Source organism: Xenopus tropicalis, chromosome 2 (assembly GCF_000004195.4).
Source record: "Xenopus tropicalis strain Nigerian chromosome 2, UCB_Xtro_10.0, whole genome shotgun sequence".
NCBI lineage: Eukaryota > Metazoa > Chordata > Amphibia > Anura > Pipidae > Xenopus > Xenopus tropicalis.
Genome location: NC_030678.2, coordinates 106,029,780 through 106,055,269, shown reverse-complemented (window position 1 = coordinate 106,055,269; position 25,490 = coordinate 106,029,780). Strand labels below are relative to the sequence as shown.

General features: G+C 35.8%; 2 protein-coding genes across 2 annotated transcripts; both read left to right on the top strand.

Moving 5' to 3' along the window:
• The first annotated feature begins 7,228 nt into the window (after positions 1-7,228).
• On the top strand, positions 7,229-10,444 carry tlr8 (toll like receptor 8). Its single transcript, XM_002933813.2, has one exon. It carries the CDS (start codon positions 7,238-7,240, stop codon positions 10,349-10,351), a length of 3,114 nt encoding a protein of 1,037 aa, XP_002933859.2. The 5' UTR covers positions 7,229-7,237; the 3' UTR covers positions 10,352-10,444.
• Positions 10,445-14,241: 3,797 nt separating this feature from the next.
• On the top strand, positions 14,242-24,600 carry LOC100495962 (toll-like receptor 8). The gene is made up of 2 exons (XM_004912345.2): positions 14,242-14,280; positions 21,472-24,600. Exons 1-2 carry the CDS (start codon positions 14,242-14,244, stop codon positions 24,598-24,600), a joined length of 3,168 nt encoding a protein of 1,055 aa, XP_004912402.2.
• Positions 24,601-25,490: the final 890 nt, after the last annotated feature.

The following is a 25,490-nucleotide window of genomic DNA, read 5'->3' as shown; positions in this document are numbered from 1 at the left end:
AGCCTTGGATATTATGCCTGTTCATAAATTAATCCAAGCAACTTTTAAAGGCATTAACAGAATCTGCCATTGCAGTATAACTTGACTGGGCATCCCACAGCCTCACTGCCCTCACCGTAAAAAAACATTTTCGCAGCTTTAACTGGAAGCTCAGTTCCTCAAGTCTAAAGGGGTGGCCTCTGGTTCTTTTTCCTTATATGTGAAAAAAGATCCTCCTATGTCTATCTATATTGTTCTCTAATTTACTTGTAAAGACTCATCCAGCCCCTTTGCAATGATGTCTCTGCACTCATTCCAGCTCATTAATATCCTTCTGAAGGACTGGATCTAGGCTTGGCACCAGCCCAAAGAAACATATCCACCCTACCCCTAATTTCACTGCCCAACATCAATTGCCCTGCCTTGACTTGCTAGATTAAACAGGGAAAACCCATTTTGTGTATAACTGGCATTTATTTTATTTTGGAGTGTAACCTTGCATTTATTAACATCAAACCTTATTTAGCAATGTGCTGCTCAAAGTTTCAGCATACTGCAGGGAACTGATTATTTTGCACAGTTTAGTATCACCAGCAAAAATAAAAACAAGCCTTACAATGCAAACCTCCAGGACATTAATAAATTAATTAAAAAGCAAAGGGTCAAGGACAGACCCCTGCAGTACTCCACTAACAACATTGGTCCAATTGAAAATGTTCCTTTTACTCTTAGTAAAATATCCTTCACCCTTTATTCAAGTACAAATATTATAACACAGGCCAATATTTTTAATTTTATCAGTAACCTTTTACTAAATGCTTTCAAGCTCCCTTAGAGGTCCAACCTTGGATGGGCCTCTGTCATAACAAGGTTAAATGTATGGGGAAAACCCCAAATCTCACCCTAAAAAGCTGGGCTTTTAGGTGTATCTAGGGCAGCAAATAGACATTCCTCTCAAAATCTCACCCTAAGCAGCCTTCAGGCCAAACCGCCAGCTTCCCTCAGCCAATATCTGTATAATGACGCAAACAGCCTTTTCAGGAATAAGGAAGTGGCAGGGGTGATGCAGAAGTGGTACTTGGAAATCGTGAGAAACTGGCATTTAAATGAATAAAAGTAGGCAGAAGTGATAGAGAATATAACAGACAAAACAAACGTGACAAGTGACTGCAAATAAAAGAAGCAAAACACATAAAGGTAAACAGAAACAATAGAGCATAGAAGTTATATTGGTAGAATGTTAACAAACCAATATAGCAATATAGCTGCTCTAATTAAACAAACTTGCAATGAATATGAGAAAAAGATGTAAAACCTGAACTATGAATTGTCTTTTGATACATTTTTCCAGTTAAGTGAGACTAAGGGCCTGATTCACTAAAGTGCGATTTAACGTGCGCTATTTATAGCGTGCGTTAAAATTTTTACCGCGTCTTAATTTTGGCGATTTTTCCCACGATTCACTATAAGCATACTCGCGGTTTTTTACGCGCGATATTGCATGCGTTATTTAACTCGCGAAGACTATTTCAATGCAGTATTTGCTGGTACATGTGCTAAATTACGCCCGCGAATAGTCACCGCATATGAATGGTAGCTTAGAAATAGTGTATAAAAATTGTCGCTGCATATAAATGGTGTATATAAATATTAGCCACATATAAATGGTAGCATATAAATGGTATCATATAAATAGTAGATGCTTATAAATAGTAGCCACTAGTGATGAGCAAATGTGTTCTGGTTATCTTTAGTGAAAATTAGCAAATCTTTCGAAAGATCCACGAAACGGCAAAAATGTTGTACGGGCAAAAAAATTGTTGCTGTGACTATTATTTTTTGACGCTTGTATAAATTTTTGTATGTGCGGTGAATTTTTGCGTGGCAAATTTTTTCAGGCGTTTCGCCATTGGCGGATTGTTTTGCGAAACGCATGAAAAAATCCGCCGCAAAAAAATTCAACACACGTCCAAAAATTCGCTGCGAATCCATGCCTGGCGAAACATTTCATCACTTGTAGCCAAATATAAATATTCGCGCAAATGAACGCACGCCATGTTAGCCATACACGCCAATACTTGCAGAAAATTACTGTATTAAAAATTACCATTTCCCTGCAAACTGGCGGCTGCGTCACTCTAGGGGAAACACATACTTGAATAAATAACACTGTAAGTCCATATTTTATTGCAAAAAATCATTTACTGTACTTTTGTATAATTTTTCGCCTGCCTGTAGTAGGTGTTAATTTTCGCATAGCCGAATGCGATATTTAGCGCGCAAAAGTTATAGTGAATCATGTGATCATATTCTTTTCAGCACGGAAATGAACGTATGCGAGAAATACCGCATGCGAAAATGCGACTTATCGCATGCGGTAATGCTGTAGTGAATCGCGCGCTAATTGTCGCGTCTTTTTTACCGCAAAAAAGCGTGCGATACACTTTAGTGAATCAGGCCCTTAGGGTGGTATGGTTACATATTGAGAAACAGTGGGAAGAGACAGAGAGCATGCCCTCCTATTAATGCATTATATAATAATGTACCCAAGCCACATTTGTAGCATTATCATTTATGACTTGTAAGCTTCTTTCTTCCACCTTGCACCATATAAACACATCTCTTTGCATACCAGACATTTTATATCTTTTTGGGTCACGCAAACATTTTAGTATCTCTTCAATATTTTTAAGGATCTGTGGATCTTTTAACATACATTGTTCGCACTGCTAAAAAGGCTTGTTGATCTATAACTGTAATTGGATCATATTTTATATGCACTTACATCAATTTTTTCTGTCTATTCATATTTGCTTTCATTTATGAATTTTAAAAGGGAAGTCCAGTGAATTCTGGTATTCTGTAGGTTTAAGCTTTTATATCTAAGCAACTTCATGAGTAGTCTCACATTTTTTATTTTTTCATTGGTTCCAGGTTTACAGTTTAATTTAGAATGTAGTCAGAGAAATTGTTAGCCAGAGAAAAGCCCATACACAACTCTCTTCTCCTTATCAGTGCAAAAATAAATGCTTTAATTTTTTCATGCTGATATCTGCTGTGTGTCTGTACACCTGCCTATGAAGGGTAGGATGGCAATACATTCATTTTTATTTGCCTGCATTTTCTATGCAGGTATATTTGGGTAATAAGTTTAGCTGTAACAAGCAATCACAATCAACATTAGCAGGGTCAACAAAATATTATCCTATATTAAATGTTGTATAGATCTCAAAGACAAAATTCTCAAAAAAGGAGTAAGAAATTCTTCCCTTTTACAAAAGGCCCATTCTAGAATATGTGGGTGTAGTCTCCTGTACTCAAAAGTGCCACAACTAAAATAACATTTCAAAAAGAACCACTGAACATATAAAATGTAAAGAAGTTCTCAGTTATGAAGAAGAGCTACCTAGGTGGGGACACTAAAGATGAGGTTCTATGATAATTATGCATAAATATATTAAGGACCCATAAATAAATTCTGGGATCTTATTCACAGTACATCTTTCCATAGGAAATGAAAATAATAGGCACAATATACGATCAGCATAAGTTTTATTTAATTTCCTCATGCTAAAAATAGATATACTGTACTTATATACTGTCCCTTTATGGTTTGGAAACTTTAAATATTCACATGTGGTCATATTGGATAATAGTAGTAATATTCTTTCAGTCTACCACATACATTTTAAGATACAAAGGTATCTTTGGCCAAAATTCAGACCTTAAGCTAATATCAGGCACCCGGAACCATTGCATTGGCCTGGTGCAGGCACACGTGGCAAATTTCTGATACATGCAGATTATATCGAAGGGGCTGATTTGCAGGCCAAGAATCAGTCCAGTGTGGCATCAACCTATAGGTTCATTGATAATACTGCATAGTTTCAGAACTGTTTAATCACTTTGTCCTTGTAGGTTATAAAGGATTTACTTAGTAGAAATAAAATACATGGTGTAAAGCAAAATACAGTTAAACATTTAGTTAATTTTTCTTTATTGTACCATGGAGTGATTGTTGGTAATAAACATATACCTGATTCATGGCAGTTATTGTTGTGAACTTCCCTTTTCTGCCAACTAAAATTTTCATATCTGAGTTACAAACTGTAACTAATACTATTTATATTGCAGACATTGTTCAGGTCACTCCCAGAAGTGTAAAGCTCACATTTTTCTACTGAATCTCTGCTCATAATATAAAATAATAATCTTGAGCATACTTCTGATCAAACTGGAAAATTCTGGTAAGTTTTAATTCTTTATTGTATTTCACATATAAATATCTGTCATAAAAAAATACAACAATAGATTAAATAATTATATACTTTATATATATTTTATACATTTTTATTTCTGTAATCAATTTTTGTGTGCCATGTTGGCAGGTTAGTGACTTCCTTTTTGATATTATGAATCAAAGAGATGGTCATGTCTAACAGGAATACAAAAGCTCATTATTCTGGAGATATGGGCAGAGCAGATCATGTGAAAATATCCTAATGAATATTTTAATAAAAAATTTAAACTAATTAAGCAGCTTGAAAATACTGAACCCTGTCCATTTATAGCATGCATCAAATTCATCCTTTCTAAACCATCTAGAGTTTGTTCTAGAATGCAACATAAAGCTGCCCATACACACACCGATATAATCGTACAAAACATAGTAGATGGTGATTGGTCGTTTAGTCGATCGGGGCAGATTAGAAAATGCTGATAATGTAATGCAGATAATGCTAAGGGTTTTATCCTACAATTTCAGTCTGAATGTTAGTTTTAGATCGAAGATGACTAAACTCTAAACCTTAAGTATAAAGAAAAATACTGTGCATCTGACCATTGTAGGCTGTTGTGAGTATTTAAGCACTTTTTTGTGCATGGATTTACATAATCGGTTTTAAGCAGGGAATGAATAATAATGATAGATACCACCATTAAGACATATACTGATAACTTTCATCAATATATATATATATATACTGTAGCTAAACAATAAAACATATTTGGGTAAGATAGCTCAGTGTGATCCCAAAAGATATACTTAGGCTGTGTAATCCTCTAGAGTTAAAGGTTTAATAGAGTGTTCATAACGTGTGGTGTGGAGCATTATTATTTTGGTTGTTAGACTACTGTGTTTCATTTAAGTGTGTTTAATTTAGCAAGCATACTTGAAGTGTATTTTAGTATAATATATATATATAATATCAAAGGGCCCAAGACAGATCCCTGCAGTACTCCACTCGCAATACTGGTTCAAGTAAACAATAGTCCATTTATCACAACTCTTTCTAATCTATCCGTCAGCCAGTTCTCTAACTAAGTACAAATACTATGTTCCAGGCCAAAATTCCTTAATTTAAACAGTAACCTTCTCTGTGGTGCCGTATCAAATGCTTCAGCAAAGGCTAAGTAGATCACATCCACTGACATCCCAGAGTCTAGGTTCCTTCTTCTGTTATTTTAAATGTATTCAAGTAGCTTTTTCTGCCCTAAGGGCTCTGGTACACGGGGAGATTAGTCGCCTGCGACAAATCTCCCTTGTCACGGGCGACTAATCTCCCTGAACTACCATCCCACCGGGATGGCACACGCTGCGCAGGCGATTTTGGAAAATTCTCGGCAAATTTGTCGCGGGCGACTAATCTCCCCGTGTGCCAGAGCCCTAAATGTCAAACTAACAAGCCTATATCTAATATAAATAAATCTAAAGCAACTGGACTTATTAACTCTGAAGAGTTACAAAGTGCCATTGTGATTGGATTAGTGGAAGAGTATATATGCTGAGGATTTCCCATACCAGTCAGTTGAACTGAAGAAGCTGCTCGGATGAGTAGTGAAACGTCTTCAATGATTACTTAACAAGTCCAGTTGCTTTAGATTTATTTATATTAGATATACCATGCCCTGGATGAATGAAAATCTTCATAGTCATAACAGGCCTATAGTTTTCATGCTGAGAATGGGATTCCTTTTTGAATAGTGGCACTATGTTAGCAAATTTCCAATCTCTCGGCACCATACCAGACCTCAAGGAATCCTAAAAACTTGAGCAAAGCGGTTTGGCAATCAAAGAACTAAGCTTGTTTAGTACCCTGAATAGAGATGTAGCGAACTGTTCGCCGGCAAACTAATTCGCGCGAACATTGGGTGTTCGCGAACGCGCAAGTTCGCAAACTTTTCGCGTATGTTCGCAATTTGGGTTCGCGTGGCGTTTTTCCGCTACGCTTTTTCTCGGCCTAAAAACGCCGCGCAAGCCACACATGGCGTTTTTCAGCAAATCCAGTTTCCATGGTGGTAATAGCACGAAATAGCAAAAAACGCCGTGTATTTCCGCTAGGTCTGCCAGCTGCCTTTGCGATTTTTTACGCAACGCTGTGTCAACAAAGTATTTTTCAGAGAAATTTTTGCTCTTGATCCCCCTCCTGCATGCCACTGTCCAGGTCATGGCACCCTTTAAACAACTTTAAAATTAGTTTTCTGGCCAGAAATGACTTTCCTAGGTTTTAAAGTTCGCCTTGCCATTGAAGTCTATGGGGTTCGCAAAGTTCGTGAATATTCACGCTTTTTGGCGTAAGTTCGCGAACGCGTTCGCGAACTTTTTTTTTTGAGGTTCGCTACATCCCTAACCCTGAAAAGAATACCATCTGATCCTAAAATTTTGTTTACCTTTACATATTCCAGTCTCTTTTGAATTTCCTCAAGTGTCACCCATGCATCAATAGGAATATTATTATAATTTGTTCTATTAAAAAGAATTTGGTTCTTAGTTGTGTAGACAGACAAAAAAAAAACCCCCAGTTCAGAGTCTCTGCTTAAAAAATAATTTTGGATTAATTTTCCTCCTCACTGCAATACCCTTTCTATTTTACCTTATCTGGTTTGCTTTATTGGCCTCCTTGTACCTGATAAATGTTACTTAAATGCCTTAAAAGAAAGTTTTTTCTTACCAACCTCAACACCAACACATTTATCAAACAATAAAGATGTCCCAATACACCACATAATAATTATTAACAGCAATGGTGTTGTTTATGGTACATAAGCTGGATCTGAGGTACGCAGAGTAGTTGGCAACTTGGACACTTACAAATATTAGAACCTATTGGATTGCATTTAGATTTTGGATTGAATCAATTTTTTCAAATAGCATATTAAAGGAATGGGCATATTTAATCATAAAGTGGACTCTCATTTGCCTTGTATTGCTGTATTTACTATTCTGCTAATATAATATTTGTTTTCTCCCCAGGCCAGAATGCCACCCTTACTACAGACTGCTCTGTTGGTTGTAGTGACCACCTGCAATTCTCTTGCATATTCTGATATGACACCAAATAACAGGACCATTCCTTGCAGAATTACAGAAAATAGCTTTTTTGTCAGCTTTGACTGCAGTGCCCGTCGGTTAAAAATGGTACCTCATCCCATAACATATAATTCTGATTCTGCGGAGCTTTTGCTGTCTCAAAACCTCATACTGACAATAAACAATGAATCTTTCTACAGCTGGCATAACCTTACAAAAATAGACTTAAACTGGAATCACTATCCAAAGTCCAGACTGAACAACACAGATTTATGCAAACGAGGGTTAGAAATAGGAAATGAAACTTTTTCTTACTTAACAAAACTTGAAGAATTATTTATTGACCACAATTTTTTATGCAAAATACCCCAAGGGATTCCAAGTACTGTACAAACTTTAAGTTTAAGTTACAATAATATTTTCTCAGTTAAGAAACAAATCCTATCCCCTCTCATAAACCTGAAAAAACTTTTCCTAAATCATAATTGTTACTTTGGCAATGAATGTGACCATGTTGTAGACATAGAAGAAGGTACATTTGCAGGTCTTACAGAATTAACTGTACTAGATCTATCATTTAACAACATGACCCGTGTTCCTGCTAAACTACCAGCATCCTTGAAAGAACTTTACCTAAGTAATAACAATATACAAATTATTCATAGCGATGATCTTCAGAACCTTATCAATTTAGAAGTTCTTTTCTTAAATGGCAACTGCCCACGGTGTTTTAACGCAAATTATCCATGCAAAAACCTATGTAAGCAAATTTCTATTACTATAGATCCTCTTGCTTTTCAGAATCTTAAAAACTTGACAGAGCTCCATCTTGGTAGCACTTCCCTAAGAACAATACCACCAATATGGTTTCAAAACACAACTCAGCTGAAAATCTTGAATCTTCAGTTAAATTACTTAGTAAATGAAATTGCATCTGCAGACTTTTTACTTAATTTGCCATTTTTAGAAGTACTTGACTTGTCTTTTAATTATGATTTGCGATCTTATGCAAATAACATAAACATTTCAAATCACTTCTCTAAACTAATATCCCTTCAGGAGCTGCATATACAAGGATATGTCTTTAAACATATTGCTGCCAAAAATTTATCTCCTCTTATAAATCTCCCTAAATTAGCAACCATAAATCTTGGAATAAATTTTATAAAGCAGGTTGATTTTGAAGTTTTCCAAAATATTTCAGGACTAAAATTGATCTATTTGTCTGAAAACAGAATAACACCATTTTCAGAAACAAACAAACAATTGTTTGGCGTATGTAAGGACCAAAGTTATAGGATTTCATCTCCAGGTGTCACTTTCCCAACACAATCTAATTTTCAAATGACCAAAATCTTCAGTCATTTAGTAAAACCCCAGTGTAGTTCACGTGGTAAAACATTAGATCTCAGCCTAAACAGTATCTTTTTTATTGATCCTGAAGAATTCCGTTCATTTTCAGATGTATCATGTTTAAATTTGTCTTTTAATAGCATAGGCCAAGATTTAAATGGAACCGAATTTATCTACTTGAAAAACTTAACATATTTAGATTTATCATTTAATAAGCTTGATTTTGATTCTATAAATGCATTTCAGGAATTACCTTCTTTAGAAGTGCTAGATTTGAGCTATAATAGCCATTATTTCATAGTCGATGGTGTGACTCATCGTCTGAAATTCATTGAAAATCTTCAGTACCTTAAAGTTTTAAATTTAAGTTGGAACAAAATATCAACACTAACTGACTTCCGGCTAACAAGTCATAGTTTGAAAGAATTACAATTTTCAGGAAATCGCTTGGATGTATTGTGGAAAAATGAAGACAAACGTTATCAAGAGCTTTTTAAGAATTTGTATAACTTAACATGTCTTGATATTTCTTACAACAGGCTTAACAAAATGACTGAGGTAGAACTGAGTAACTTGCCCTTAAGCCTTACTGAACTGTATCTAAACAATAATAAGTTGGATTATTTTGGATGGAAAGCACTAAAGGCATATAAGAATCTGAAGCATCTTGACTTAAGTCACAACAAGTTAACAATGATTATGGGAAACCTTTCCATTCACACATACTCACTGAGCAGCCTTATAATTAGCTACAACAGTATTTCAAGTTTGCCTGTTGCATTTCTGCATAAATCCAGAAATCTCTCAGAACTAGATTTAAGTTTCAATCATTTAAAAAGTATCAACAGTTCAGTTTTCTTGTCTGGTTCTGAGAACTATTTGACAGTGTTGGGACTGAAAGGAAACCCATTTGTTTGCACATGTGAAATTACTGATTTTATAAGCTGGATCTATGCAAATAATGTCACAATTCCGCGACTGGCTACTGATGTCAATTGTGCCGCTCCTGAAAACAAGAAAGGAAGTGGTATCATATTTTTCGATGTACATACATGTGATTTAGATGGTGCTGCAATGATACTATACTTTTTCTCAGTCTTTTTGGTAATGAGTATAACTGTTTTACCAATTTTGATAAATGTGTTTTCCTGGGATCTCTGGTATGTTTATCATTTATGTGTGGCTAAGCTGAGATGGCACAAAGTCTGTAAGTCAAAATGTCTCTATGATGTATTTATAACATATGACAACAAGGACCCAAATGTGAGTGACTGGATTTTCAATGAACTATGTCAGCACTTGGAAGACAAAGGAGACAAACACATGTATCTCTGCTTAGAGGAAAGAGACTGGGAACCAGGAAAAGCCATCATTGATAATCTTGCACACAGCATTAATCAGAGTAATAAGACATTATTTGTCCTTACAAAAAAATATGTCAAAAGTGGAAAATTCAAAACTGCATTTTATTTAGCCTTGCAAAAACTCATGGATGAGAACATGGATGTGATTGTAATTGTTCTACTAGAACCTGTGTTACAGAATTCCCAGTATTTAAGACTTAGAAGAAAAATCTGCAAAAGCTCGATTATGGAATGGCCCAAAAATCCAAATACAAAAAGTTTTTTTTGGCAAAGGATGAAAAATGTTCTGCTAACAGATAACTGCAATAGATACAATAATTTTTACACTGATACTATTGCAAATTAGAGGTGTGGTCCACAATGCACCAGTATTGTTTATGCCATTTTACTTTTCCATTTTTAAATATATAAATTTGTTTCTGCAAACCAAACCCTGTTTTGCAGCTAAAAAGCTGAGCAGAATTAACTTACATTATTTATTAACAATTATTTGTCCAATTCACTTGACATTAAGGGCTCAAATGTGGCAGCAGGTTCAAAAACATATGTCTCAGTGGAAGGAATCCCTTTGGGTTCATTATACATTTCTGATTGAATTTCCACTTTAATTATTTGAAAAAAAAAAATAGTTAGTGATATAGTTACACTGATATTCTGTAAAAATGTATATAGCGAAAACATCTTAAAAATATATTTGCAAAATGCAGATACGTTTAATGAACCTATACTATACATGTATATACATTTCAATAAAAATGGTAAAACTGTATTTGACTAAAAATCGTTATTTTTTATTTTTAAAAAGATGTGGACACATAAAGAATAGAATGTTACTAGCTCTGCTACAGAAATTGATTCATTATATGGGATCATGTATGCTCTACCTCTACTGTATGCTCTACTGTAAAACTAAAATGTAAAGTAAGTAACTTAGCCAATGAATTTTGTGATATGCAATTCAATGTTACTTCAGTATTACTTCTAATATTTTATGAATAATGAGAACTGTAATTTGTCTCTTAAATAATAGAATAATTATTATTGCTAACATTACTATCAGCCATTAATAACGTTTTTTTTTTTAATTTTTTGAAATTTTTTTGGCAGTCCTGAATCACATGGTTTTAAGGGAGAGCCAAGTGTAACTAGGCTTTGCAATAGAATAATGGGGGCATATGTGTAGTGTCATAAATGGTCATACAGTATATCCTACAGTATATCCATGAAAATACAAGCAGGGTCGAACTGGGCTACCGGACACCTGGAAAAAACCCAGTGGGGCCCGGTGGCCCAGACCCGACCCTTGCCGGTGCTCCCCCAGCCAACAGTTCCTCCCCTGACGCGTTCAACTTATACGAGGAGGACATCAGGTGGGGGACCCTGTGGGGGGTGGTTAGGTGGTGCGAGGCCAGCGGGGCACCTGCAGGGTCCCTGGGGCAGCAGCACCCCCCAGTCCTACCCTGAATACAAGTGTCTTAGCTGTAACTAATATTAGCATCTGGAATATGTAGAATATGTATGTGGTGCATGAAGTCATGCATAAAGTTTTATGGACCATGAGCAATAACTTTGGAGTGCAGGGTAATCATAACAGAAAAGTTTATGGAGGTCTGCTTTTTATATATTAAATAATAATAGAATATATTCGTATAAAGGTATAGGACCCGCTATCCAGAATGCTCGGGACCAAGAGTTTTCCTGATAAGGGATCTTTCTGTAATTTGGATCTCCATACCAACTAAAAAAAAATCAATAAAACATTAATTAAACCCCATAGGATTGTTTTGCATCCATCCAATAAGGATTATTTATTTCTTAGTTCACTGGTCACTTTTCTTTACAGTATTTAGAATTACTTTTACTAATTTACGATATATATCGTATATACTCGAGTATAAGCCGAGTTTTCCAGCACCCAAAATGTGCTTAAAAAGGAACCCTCGGCTTATACTCGAGGGTTACTTATCCGCATTCATTGTGCAACCCCCCCCCCCCCCGCGTGCTCGAGTCATGCTCGAGTCAATACGTTTTTCCAGTTTTCTTAGGTAAAATTAGGTACCTCGGCTTACGTTCGGATCGGCTTATACTCGAGTATATACGATAAATATATCTTTAACCCATCACTCAACTAAAAAATAAAAATATTCTGCTACCAATTAAAACATGCAATTATACTTAACAAAAGAGGAAACTCTCTTGCATGATTTCAGAACATCACTGAGACCACCTCTCTCCTCATAGTTATGAGTACCTTCTTGATAATATACAATATCTTGGAGTGTTTTTTGCTTCTACTGGAACATGCTAGCACAGATGAATTTCAGGTCTTGCTCAGTTAAAAATGTGGCGTTTTTATCAAGCACTCCTCATGGATGCAATAAAGTTTTGTGAAGTTTTAAACCATTTATGCAGCCTGTCTTTGGTACCAATTGCAACAACAATATCTAATAAATAATATAGCTTCTATTTATACTGTATATAAATTCACACAGAATGGCTACTCTTTAGCTCATGTATGGTCACAAATATATCAATGGCTGGTTTAATTAACATCCAAAATTGCAGCTATGTTTAACTCTCTTCTATATTTTTCCTAACTCTAAGAAAACTAATTCACATGAGGGGCTATGTAAAAGACACTAAATTTGCCCAGCAAACCAATCAGCAGGTAGCATTTACATGTCACCTGTTTAAAAAAAAAATCTGATGGTTTCTATGGGTTACTGCTGCTCTGCAAACTTAGTGCCTTTTATTACTTATGGGGGATGATCTTGGCATCTGTGAACTAACTTAGCAAGTTGTTTCCTGTTTCCATATAGCTAATGGATTGAATGCATTCACTTCACCAATAAATGAATTAGGGGTAGTTCACATTTAAATTAACTTGAGTGTGATATAGACAGTAATATCCAGAGATTATTTGGAGTTGATCTTCATTAATAATTTATTATGGGTCTTTAATTATTATTTATTATAGCTTTTTGTTCAGCAGCTATCTGGTTGCTAGGGTTCAATTTATCCTAGCAACCAGGCAGTGATTTGAATAATATAGTGGTATATGAATAGGGCCTACTTAGTAAAGATAAGTAAGTAAAGATAAGTAATAAAAAGTAACAATAATATTTTAACCTAACAGAGCAATAACATCTGGGATTACTGACCACCATTTGAAACCTGGAAAAAGGTAAATAATTAGAAAACTATAAAAAAGATCAATTAAAACAGTGCTATAGAATAGAACATTCTTCGACAAAATAAAAGTTAACGCAACAGTGTCCTATTTCTTTAAGGGTTCCTTCTTACAATAAATAGTTTACTGTAAAGTTTTGATTAAAGGGGCAGATTTATCAGAGGTGGAACTGGGGAATACAGAACCATTTTTAGAAGTTCAATCTGGTTTCTGATTTATCAAAGCTTTCCAGACTGTCAGGGAAGTGTTAATAGATTATATATAAAATTTGATACCTGTGTTAGTAGTTAATGGTATTAAATAAATCAGCCCCAAAGCACATCAATAACTGAATATGAATTAATAAATTAAGTCTTAGTAATTCATAACAGTTCATGAGAATACTGTGAAAACAAAAATTCCAAATAGCTACTTACCAGCTCCCAGTTACAGTGCTGACTTATCACAAGAATAAACATGTTTCTTACTTCTCCTTTCAGGTGTGTGGGCAACTCAGGCATTAACAATGTACAGTAGTTCACATGATTGGAAGCCATTGTAGCGTGTCTTGCAAAAGTATTTAGACCCTTGACTAACCTGTCTTTTATTTTACTGAATAACAAATCCTGCAGTGAAATGTATCTGGTCTGATATTTTTTTCTGGCACTAAAACTAAATATTTTTAAATGTGATAAGAATCTCTAAAAAAATGTTAATAATTAAATATACTGAGTCAGTCCCCCCACATTTTTACACAGCTATAAGTCTTTCGAAGTATGTTCCAGTTTTGCACATGATTTGGGAGCCCATTCCACAAGGCTGATTTGTTTGAGGTTATGCATGTTAATTGGTAAAGAAACTTGCTTGTAGTTCAATATAGCAATTTCCCCTGAATTATACCAGGCCCAGGTTTAATCTGCAGGAGCCCCTAGGGCTGCACTGCTCATATAGGGTTGCCAGCTTTTTCATATAAATTACCAGCCAAAAGGGGGGGGCAGAAACAAAAGGGGCAGGCTGTGACACAGAAGGGGTTGGGGCGGTGAGAAAGGGGTTGGGGATATGACATTATGGATGTTAGGATAATCGGGGAAGGAGAAGAAGGAAAGGTAAGTTTGGGGCAGATTCTGGATGGATTGAGGGTTAAGGGGGCAGGCCAGGGGCTGAACTTCAGGATATTACAGATTTACCGGCAGCTACTTTGCCTGTAATTTTGTAACAGCGCCCCCGTCCTTGCCAGGTGTTTTATCGGCTAGGCAACCCTATTTTTCACCCGTCCTCTCCCCGGTGTTAAACGCTTGCGTACACATGCATGCACAAGAGATTTAAAGGGCTGTTAAATCTCCCGCGCGTCCCAAGTGCATGCCACCCCTAAAATTCAGCCACTCTAGGCCCGGGCCTTTCCACAAATTCAGGCCTGCACAATTCTAGGCACTGTCTACAGCAACGTGGACATGTTGCATCAGTACAGTTTTCCTCTATATTTTGATTATAATGGTGTCACTTCGTTAAGTTAATAAAAGTACAGGTATCGGACCCCTTATCCGTAAACCCGTTATCCAGAAAGCTCCGAATTACGGAATGCCCGTCTCCCATAGACTCCATTTTAATCAAATAATTCAGAATTTTAAAACTGATTTCCTTTTTCTATGTAGAAATAAAACAGAACCTTGTAATTGATTCCAACTAAGATATAATTAATCCTTATTGGATGCAAAACAATCCTATTGGGTTTAATTAATGTTTTATTGATTTTTTATTAGACTTAAGGTATTGAGATCCAAATTACGGAAAGACCCCTTATCCGGAATACCCTTGGTCCCGACCATTCTGGATAATGGGTCCTATACCTGTACTAATGTTCAATTTACATGGTGGTCAGTTGCAGCTATTTATGCATTCTACTAACCTTGGAATTACTGCCAAGTTCCTGCTGGTGGTGCTGGCATGCCCTTTCACATAATTCATCAAAGAAGGCTAAAGGGATACACTGGTGCTTGCTGTAAGTTACAGAGGAACTGGATAGATGCAAATATGTTATAAAGGGATTGTTCACCTTTGAGTTCACTTTTAATATAATGTAGAGTGTGCTATTCTGAGAAAATTTCATGTTTTCTCATGTTTTATTATTTGTGGTTTTTTAATGATTTTAGTTTTAGTTCAGAAGCTGTCCCATTTGGAGTTTTAGCAGCTATTTAGTTGCTAGGATCCAACCTTACCTTAGCAACCAGGCAGTGGTTTGAAGAATGATATATGAATAGGGGAGGACTTGAACACAAAAATAAGTACTAAAAAGTAACAATAACAATTGAAATGTAGTTTCACAGAGCAATAGTTATTTGGCTATGGGGGTCAGTGACACCTGTTTGAAAGATGCAGAGTTAGAAGAAGAAGCCAAATAATTAAAAAACTATTAAAAAAAATGAAGACCAGTTGAAAAGTTGCTTAGAATTGGCCATTCTATAACTTAAGGTCAACTTAAAGGTGAAAAACCCCTTTAACAATGTTTTTTCTCAAAAGTGCAACTTCTCCTGCAATTTTACAAAGTACTTTTTGTCTAGAACTTTCCATCTTCTCTTTGGGGGCATAAACTATAATAACCTATGGCAACATTGCACACAACACCCAGATTTTTTTAAATTATTACCATAAATCGTCACCAAACAATATTTTATGCCAGGATAATTTGGCATCTGGAAAACTTAACTTTGATCCAGAATAAATAGTCACAGAGATTAGTTAATTGAACAAAAAACATTTGTTTCAGTGACATTGCTGGAAGCACTTCAAGATGGGAAAGATTATTTTTTGAAAATGTTGGTTAAGAGGCCCTATAATGTCAATAATAAACCTAAAGCAAAATCCAACTTTTGCTTGTTGTATTATCACTTGCATATCCATAGGAGACGCTGTTGGGCTGTATAGAGCATTCATACATTTGAATGAAAAAGTGTTATGTTGTGATTTTTTTTCTCAGACAGAAATCTGCTCAGAGCTACAAAGAAATAATGTTACAGGTCAGACTGGTCAGAGTTCAGGTAACTGTAAGTTAATTTTTTTTTTTTTTTAAATGGAAATTCATCTCTTCTAGTGCAGATAGCACAATAGAGCTCTCTGCACTAGCGATGCGCCCCCCCCAGGGCCTGCTTTGACACTGGAGAGGTAAGTGCGGAATAGGTGAGGGGGGCGGTAGCGGGGCTGCTGCCTTAGGTGGCAGAAGTGCCAGTGGCACTACTGATCAATATACCTTTAGTTACTGATTTTGTAAAAGTAAAAAATGATAATAAAAGAAGTTTATTTAAATAAGATGTAGAATTTAAATAGCTGTTATGCTTATAGCACACATAGCATTTATTAATTTTGTCTGCAAACTTGCTTCATTGCTTTAGTCTATAAAATAATCACACTTACTATGGTTGATAAGCACTAACGTATTAATAGATGCGGTTTGCTCCCATGTGCTTAGTGATGTAATTAGTTATAATCAGTGATTAATTATGTAATTTCTGTCACATGACTAAAGTACTTTTCTCCAGAAAAAAACAACCCCAACTTTGATACTGTAGGAAACCATAGGATTATTTCATCCTGTGGCTTTTAATCCCTAAAGTTGCTTATTCCCTAGTTGCTGGGTAAAAGTCCATGTGTACAGTATATTTTATCTTATTTCCATATCTATATCATTGGCCCATACAGTAGGCTTATGAGTATTTTCTGCCACGGTTTAATATAATGTCTGGCAAGGGGTGGTCGTTTATCAGTGAGTCATGTGACAGAAATTACATCATTAATCACTGATTATAACTAATGACATCACTATGCACATGAGAGCAAACCACACCTATTACATTAGTGCTTATCAACCATAGTAAGTGTGATTATTTTATAGACTAAAGCAATGAAGCATCTGTTCAACCAGGTGGATGTTCCACTGAGCCTGGGATCAACAAAGCCCAGTAACACTGTTTGGCCCTAGAGTGACCTTACCTCTGGTGAAGTCAGGGAACAAGGCCCCTTTGCATGAGGCTTTAGTCAGATACAGGTTACTTTTTCTTATAGCACTTTCTAAGAAAGTGAATTCATAATGACAAATGGGGATGAGTTTCAGCCTCTCTGATACTCATGCTTCCAGTGAGTATGACATTGGTGTCCCCACCACAAAAACAGGTGTAAAATACATATTGAGAACATACAGAATTGGATTTAGCTATGTGCTAAATAATATGTGCTTAGGTTTAATTCCTTTAGTGATGATGGCAAATTTAGGGCACTGTTGCATTCTTATATGAATATATGAATTCTTCTATGTATGAAGAAGAGAAGATCCTCCGTTCATTTGGCAATTTAAATGGTGTTTGTACTTAATTTGTACATAGGGTTGCCACCTTTTATGGAAAAAAATACCAGCCTTCCTATATTCTTTTATTTATTTACAATTAAAAACATTAGCACCAAGCATCATTTTAAGGTAATCCTTAAGCACACTATGAAATGCCAAGTATCATGGAAATGTTGTATATGGCAAGATTTACATTTATTGCCCCTATAGGCCCTGCTGCTGTAGTTTGCCTTGAAAATCCAGCCAATGAGAGGAAAGTTTCTATCATTGCCAATGACCCGGAGAAAATCCTCATTTTGCATCCTGGAAGGAACCCTAGTTGATCTGGGTGTATAGGATATCATACTTATGATTTTGTTTCATCGGTATACAGTATACAAGAGGTTAAAGGCTTATGACACACATTGCATTTTTTCTAACAGCATTAAAAACATTGAATAGGCCCCCACCAGCTTCATATCTCTGCACATTCAAAGGACTGCAATACACCTGTCAGTGTGAATATATATTGGATTTCATCCAGAAAAAGCACACTTGGGCATTTTGTGGCCAAAATAATGTAAGGGGTGGAAAAGGGTTAATTATATGTGATGTGTTGTGATGTGCATGTATTTTTCTTTAAGTGGCTACTAGGTGGCAATAAAGTTGTGTTAAAACTATTAAAAATTGTTAAGTGTAGTTCACACCACCAGCCACCGGAGAGCAGAGTGTTGAAAACATTATAAAAGAGGTCCACACCCAAAACTGGAGGTCTTTATAGGAGAGCACAGGAAGAGACCAGCTGGAAAGGAAAAGGGACAGCATATAGGATAAGGAGAGGTCAGAACAGGGCAGCTGATAGTTGAGCAGGCACTAGGTGTCTGAGTTAGGGATAGGTAGTAAGGGCCACCTATTGCCCCATCGAGAAGGGTAAAGGGAAATACTTTTCCAGTGGATCATCCACAGAATAGGGACCCAAGCGGATATGGGTAGGCTAGAAGTAGGGCTTGATGAGCTTTGGGCTAGAGTCTGCCAGTGGAAGAAGGCCTGGTGGAAAAGCAAAGGGGCACCATATGGAGTGCCGAATTGCTGAACCAGGTGGGGACAAGAGATCCCCTGGAGACTGGAGACAAGTGTGACAGCCCAATTTAGCTACCTATGGTAAGACTGAAGTCCTCTGGATACTGAGTATTTGAAAATGTAACAAGGAGAAGGACCAGAGGAAGGACCCAAGAGGTCTGAAACATGTAGTGCTATACATCTCTAAATAAACACACAGAACTTGCTTGGCTCTCCAGTGGAAGTTGTTATTTTTTATGTATTATGCTGAAGTGGACGAACCCAAAACCACTGTTAGATAGAGCCCTTCACTGAACTTCACGTATAGGTGGCTTCAAATTGCATTTAATCCTTTTAACAAGGAGAAAGCCCTGTGGAATTGTGTGAATATGTACCTGTATGCTGTGACTCCCACATCCTCTGGCACTATCACTTCAACTGCATTGTAAAATCTAAAGGAGACTGGTGTTATTAGTGTAAAAGGAGAGATATAAAATACCTGATTTATGATTATTATAGCGAACTTCCTTTTTCTGACAACTAAAATTTTCCTATATGAGTTACAAAGTGCGGATACTACTTTATATTGTACATACTGTGCAGGTGGATAGAGCAATAGTTTACCACACTAAGAGGATTAAGGCTCACCTTTATTTTACTGAATATGAAATAATCATCTTGAACATACTGTACTATTGAGCAAACTGGAAAAATTCTGGTAAGAATTTATTTTTTACTGTATGTCACTTACAAATATCTGTCCTAAAACATATTATACAATTATTTTAAAACAATTTGGCGGGGGAGCATAATGAACTATATATTTACTATATTTACATATTATCATTACTTTGTCCTGTAATCACTTTTCTTGCACCATATTGGCAGGTAAATGTTATGAATCAAACATATGGTTCTGTCCATGATAAGGTTAACAAGGTTTCATTTTCTGGAGACATAAGCAAAGCAGATAATGTGGAGATATCCTTATTAACATTTTATAAATTAATTTTAGCTTGTTAATCAGCCAGATTAAAATTAAACCCTACCATTGTGGGTACAGAAAATTCAGCCTTTCAGAACTAGAGATTTTAAAATAAGCCTGTATATATACTGTATACATATATTTCATATTACATATATTTCGCTATGTTGTAAATAACAAAAAAGTGCAAGCAGATAGCTAATTTATAATGTATTAATAGTAGTCAACCTTTTATGCCTATATAACCTGCCTTACTGCTAGTTGATCCAGAGGAAGGCAAAAACCCCTTCTAAAGCCTCTCCAACTTGGCACAGAAGGAGAAAAATTGCTTCCTGACTCCAAGATGGTTATCGGACCAGTCCCTGGGTCAACTTGTACTATGAACATTCATTCATAACCCTGTATTCCCTCACTTGCTATCCATTCAACCTGTATTTCCTCACTTGCTATCCATTCAACCTGTATTTCCTCACTTGCCATCCATTCAACCTGTATTTCCTCACTTGCCAAGCCATCCAACCTCTTCTTGAAGCTATCTAATGTATCAAGCCAGTACGACTGATTCAGGGAGAGAATTTCACAACTTCTTTCCGAATATTTACACAAAACCTACTTTCTTGTAATTGGAAAGGGTGTCTTCATTTCTGCTGGAAGGACCTACTGGTAAATAAAGCATTAGAGAGATTATTATATGATTCCCTTATACAGTATATTTATACATAGTTATCACATCGCCCCATAAGTGCCTCTTCTCCAGTGAAAACATCCCCAACTAGTCTAGAATTTCCATACCTCTTACCAGCTTACCAGTCATTTTCTGGACCCTCTCTAACTCAATAATATTTCATTTGAGCAATGGCGATCAAAACTGCAGGGCATATTCAAAATGAACAGAGACCTTTTCCGCACACCCTTTGGCTCTCCAAAATAATTAAGCGCCCAGTGCACACTGCTGGAGGGATCGGCACCCTCCCAAACCCAAACTAGCAACAAATGCAAATGGCACTCAGAGCTGCAAAAAAGGGAACAAGCCCTTTAAAAAACTTTATTGCGGAGGTGCAACGTTTAGGGGCAGAGTGACCCCTTTATCAAGCAAGCAAGCATCCACTGCCATCCCAGAGTTGAGGTTCCTGCTTACCTACTCAGAAAAGGCAATTAAATTAGTCTGGCAAGATCTGTTGCACAAAAAACCATACAGGCACAAACCCATAATATTGTGATTTGCAATGTATTCAAGGATCCTATCCCTTATTACCCCTTCCAAAAGCTTGTATTGCATTTAGTGAATAGAAGTGATTAAATAAGGGTTGGGCAGTGACACAAGCACATAGACACGTGACTTGATTAACCAGAAGCCTTTGGCTCCACCTATACTTTCAAAGTAAGAGAAATGGAGCTGAGATATGAACAAAGAATTCAGTGCTCTTTAAACTTAAAAATTCTTTATTTCACACTCAAAATTCACTTTGGCAGCTGGTTGGGAATAAACTTTGTAGATGTAGGTTCTTTTATTGGACGTTGAACATCTCCTTTTAAAAGGAAATTAACACTATAATTCATGAAAATATGAACATTCTTATTGTAACCCAGGGGTATATTTGCAGCATATCCTCAAGTCATCAGTTTGTGCTGTGTTTTTAACCATGCAAAAATTAATCTATTACATTTTTAGCAGCAACTAATAAAGGCTGAGTTTTTATTTAGCAATATTGGGAATCCTCTTTCACACATGCTGTCTGAGGGGTTTATATAATATACCTTGCACTGGTCTGGTGTGCAGCCGACACACTGCATTACTGTTTCTTTAACAGAAAATGGATCTATAATTAAATTTAGATTTTCATCTGAATTCTAAATGGGCAACCATAAATTAAGCTTTTATTTGGTTTGCATAGCTGTAATTACTATACTGCTAACATATTGTTTTTTTCTCCTCAGGCCAAAATGACAGGCTCACTTCAGACTCTTGTATTGGTTGTACTGATCACCTGCAATTCTCTTGAGTGTTCTGATACCAATCCAAATAACAGGACCATTCCTTGCAAAATTGCAGAAAATGGCTCTTCAGTCAGTTTTGATTGCAGTGCACGTTGGTTACAAATGGTTCCTTATCCCATAAAATATTCTTCTGATTCTGTGGAGCTTCTGCTGTCTCAAAACCTCATACTGACAATAAACAATGAATCGTTCCACAGCTGGCATAACCTTACAAAAATAGACTTAAACTGGAATCACTATCCAAAGTCCAGACTTGACAATGCAGATATATGTAAGCGAGGGTTAGAAATAGAAAATGGAACTTTTTCTTACCTAACAAAACTCGAAAAATTATTTATTGACCACAATTATTTATGCAAAATTCCCCAAGGAATTCCTAGTACTTTAACATTTTTAAGTTTAAGTTACAATAATATTTTCTCAGTTAAGAAACAAATCCTATCCCCTCTCATAAACCTGAAAAACCTTTTCCTGAGTAATAATTGTTACTTTGGCAATGAATGTGGACAAGTTTTAGACATAGAAGAAGGTACATTTTCAGGGCTTACAGAATTAACTGAACTATCTCTATCATTTAACAACTTGACCCATGTTCCTTCTAAACTACCAGCATCTCTGAAGCAACTTTACTTAAGTAATAACAATATACAGATTATTAATAGAAATGATTTTCATAACCTTGTCAATTTAGAAGTTCTTTACTTAAGTGGCAACTGCCCACGGTGTTTTAACGCAAATTATCCATGCAAAAACCTATGTCCGAACACTTCTATTACCATAGATCATTTCGCTTTTCAAAATCTCAAAAATTTGACTGAGCTTCATCTTAGCAGCACTTCCCTAAAAACAATACCACCCACATGGTTTCAAAACACAACTCAGCTGAAAAAATTGTATCTTGAAAGAAATTACTTAGTAAACGAAATTGCATCTGCAGACTTTTTACTTAATTTGCCATTTTTAGAAGTACTTGACTTGTCTTTTAATTATGATTTGCGATCTTATACAAATAACATAAACATATCAGATCACTTTTCCAAGTTAGTATCCCTTAAGGAGCTGCATATACAAGGATATGTCTTTAAACATATTGCTGCCAATAATTTAGCCCCCCTCTTGAATCTTTCTAAATTAAAGATATTAAATCTTGGAACAAACTTTATCAGGCAGGTTGATTTTAAAATTTTTCAACAATTTACAGGATTAGAATTGATCTATTTGTCTGAGAACAGAATAACACCATTTTCAGAAAAAAACAATAAAATGAAATTGGTTGAAGGATATGAGGATAAACATTCTAGGGTTTCATCTCCAGGTGTCAGTTTCCCAACACAATTTAATTTTCAAATGACCAAGACCTTCAGTGAGGTAGTAAAACCCCAGTGTAGTTCACGTGGTAAAACGTTAGATCTCAGCCTAAACAGTATCTTTTTTATTGATCCTAAAGAATTCCGTTCATTTTCAGATGTATCATGTTTGAATTTGTCTTCCAATGGCATTGGCCAAGATTTAAATGGAACTGAATTTATCTACTTGAAAAACTTAACATATTTAGATTTATCATTTAATAAACTTGATTTTGATTCTATAAATGCATTTCAGGAATTGCCTTCTTTAGAAGTGCTAGATTTGAGCTATAATAGCCATTATTTCATAGTGGATGGTGTGATTCATTCTCTTAAATTTATTGAAAATCTTCAACACCTTAAAGTTTTGAATTTAAGTTGGAACAAAATATCAACACTAACTGACTTCCGGCTAACAAGTCACAGTTTGAAAGAATTACAATTTTCAGGAAACCGCTTGGATGTATTGTGGAAAAATGAGGACAAGCGTTATCACAAGCTTTTTATGAATCTTTCTAGCCTAACATGCCTTGATATTTCTTACAACAGGCTTAGCAAAATCAAGGGAGAACTGAGATACTTGCCCTTAAGCCTTACTGAACTGTATCTAAACAGTAATGAGCTGGTTTATTTTGGATGGGAAGAACTGCAAGCATATGAGAATCTGAAGTATCTTGACTTAAGTCACAACAAGTTAACAATGATTATGGGAAACCTTTCCATTCACACATACTCACTGAGCAGCCTTATAATTAGCTACAACAGTATTTCAAGTTTGCCTGTTGCATTTCTGCATAAAGCCAGAAATCTCTCAGAACTAGATTTAAGTTTCAATCATTTAAAGAGTATCAACAGTTCAGTTTTATTGTCTGGCTCTGAGAACTATTTGAAAGTGTTGGGACTGAAAGGAAACCCATTTGTTTGCACATGTGAAATTACTGATTTTATAAGCTGGATCTATGCAAATAATGTCACAATTCCGCGACTGGCTACTGATGTCAATTGTGCCACTCCTGAAAATAAGAAAGGAAGTGGTATCATATATTTTGATGTACATACATGTGATTTAGATGGCGCTGCAATGATACTATACTTTTTCTCAGTCTTTTTGGTAATGAGTATAACTGTTTTACCAATTTTGATAAATGTGTTTTCCTGGGATCTCTGGTATGTTTATCATTTATGTGTGGCTAAGCTGAGATTGCACAAAGTCTGTAAATCAGAATGCCTCTATGATGTATTTATAACATATGACAACAAGGACCCAAATGTGAATGACTGGATCTTCAATGAACTATGTCAGCACTTGGAGGACAAGGGAGACAAACACATGTATCTCTGCTTAGAGGAAAGAGATTGGGAACCAGGAAAAGCCATCATTGATAATCTTGCACACAGCATTAATCAGAGTAAAAAGACATTATTTGTCCTTACAAAAAAATATGTAAAAAGTGGAAAATTCAAAATTGCATTTTATTTAGCCTTGCAAAAACTCATGGATGAGAACATGGATGTGATTGTAATTGTTCTACTAGAACCTGTGTTACAGAATTCCCAGTATTTAAAACTTAGAAGAAAAATATGCAAGAGCTCGATAATGGAATGGCCCAAAAATCCAAATGCAAAAGGCTTATTTTGGCAAAGGATGAAAAATGTTCTTCTAACAGACAATTGCAAGAGATACAATAATTTTTACACTGATCCTATAGAAAATTATGAGTGAGATCCACAATTTAACCTTTCATTTTGTTTCAGTTACAAATCCCTTGTAAAACAATTACATATTTGTTTTTTAATTCTGTCATTTAGGTGGCAACAGTTTCCTAATGCGGGGGGTTGGCGGAGGTGGGGCATGGAGTTGTTCCCAGTACAGTTGTTTGTATGAATTCAATTTTTTATTTTCAAATGCATAATTTTTTCCAGAATACAAAACCATAGCAAATTACATTATTTGTGCCTGTATGCCATCAGTTGTCAAATGCTTTAGAGTCACAAGATGATATTGAGGGCTTGATATATATAGGATCTTCCTTCTCTAAGGAAATTAACTAAATCTGCTTGTACCTTACCCTCAGATGTTAATGGCACATGAGGTGATTCTGAATGTGTTGCTCAAAATCCCTACCCCCTTCCATTATTCATTTAGATGGAAGTCATCCGTAGGGGTACATTTGAGGCTTACATGATTATCACTCAAAAATGATTGCCAATTTATTCTAATCACCTGACCTATGAGTGCACACACGGGCAATGGAGATTAAAATAGGATAATGCAAGTGCAATGATCATTTCGTCATCTGCTCACCAAGCTAGAAAATGCTTGAAATGGTTTAGTGCATAATTATATTTAGTCTGTTAGAGAATCCTGGAATATCCAATGAATTCATTGTTCTAAATTTATGCTGATTTATATGTCAACATGAATCCAATAAAAAAAAAAGAACATAAAATAAAGTTGTACATATTTACGATTATTCTGCAAATTGTAGCAATGTGACAGGTGGGATGTTGTGCCACCAGGTAGGATTTTGTTTTCCAGACAGGGAAGAATAGTTTACTCATACACAGTTACATTGCTAAGGCAGAACTGTCAACTTTTAGTGACAGGGATTT

Excerpts from the sequence above, each read along its gene's own strand:
- tlr8 (XM_002933813.2), top strand. The coding sequence starts at position 7,238 with ATGCCACCCTTACTACAGACTGCTCTGTTGGTTGTAGTGACCACCTGC.
- LOC100495962 (XM_004912345.2), top strand. The coding sequence starts at position 14,242 with ATGGATGTTAGGATAATCGGGGAAGGAGAAGAAGGAAAG. Across the intron at positions 14,281-21,471 it reads GGGAAGGAGAAGAAGGAAAG|GCCAAAATGACAGGCTCACT; the intron begins GTAAGTTTGGGG and ends TTTTCTCCTCAG.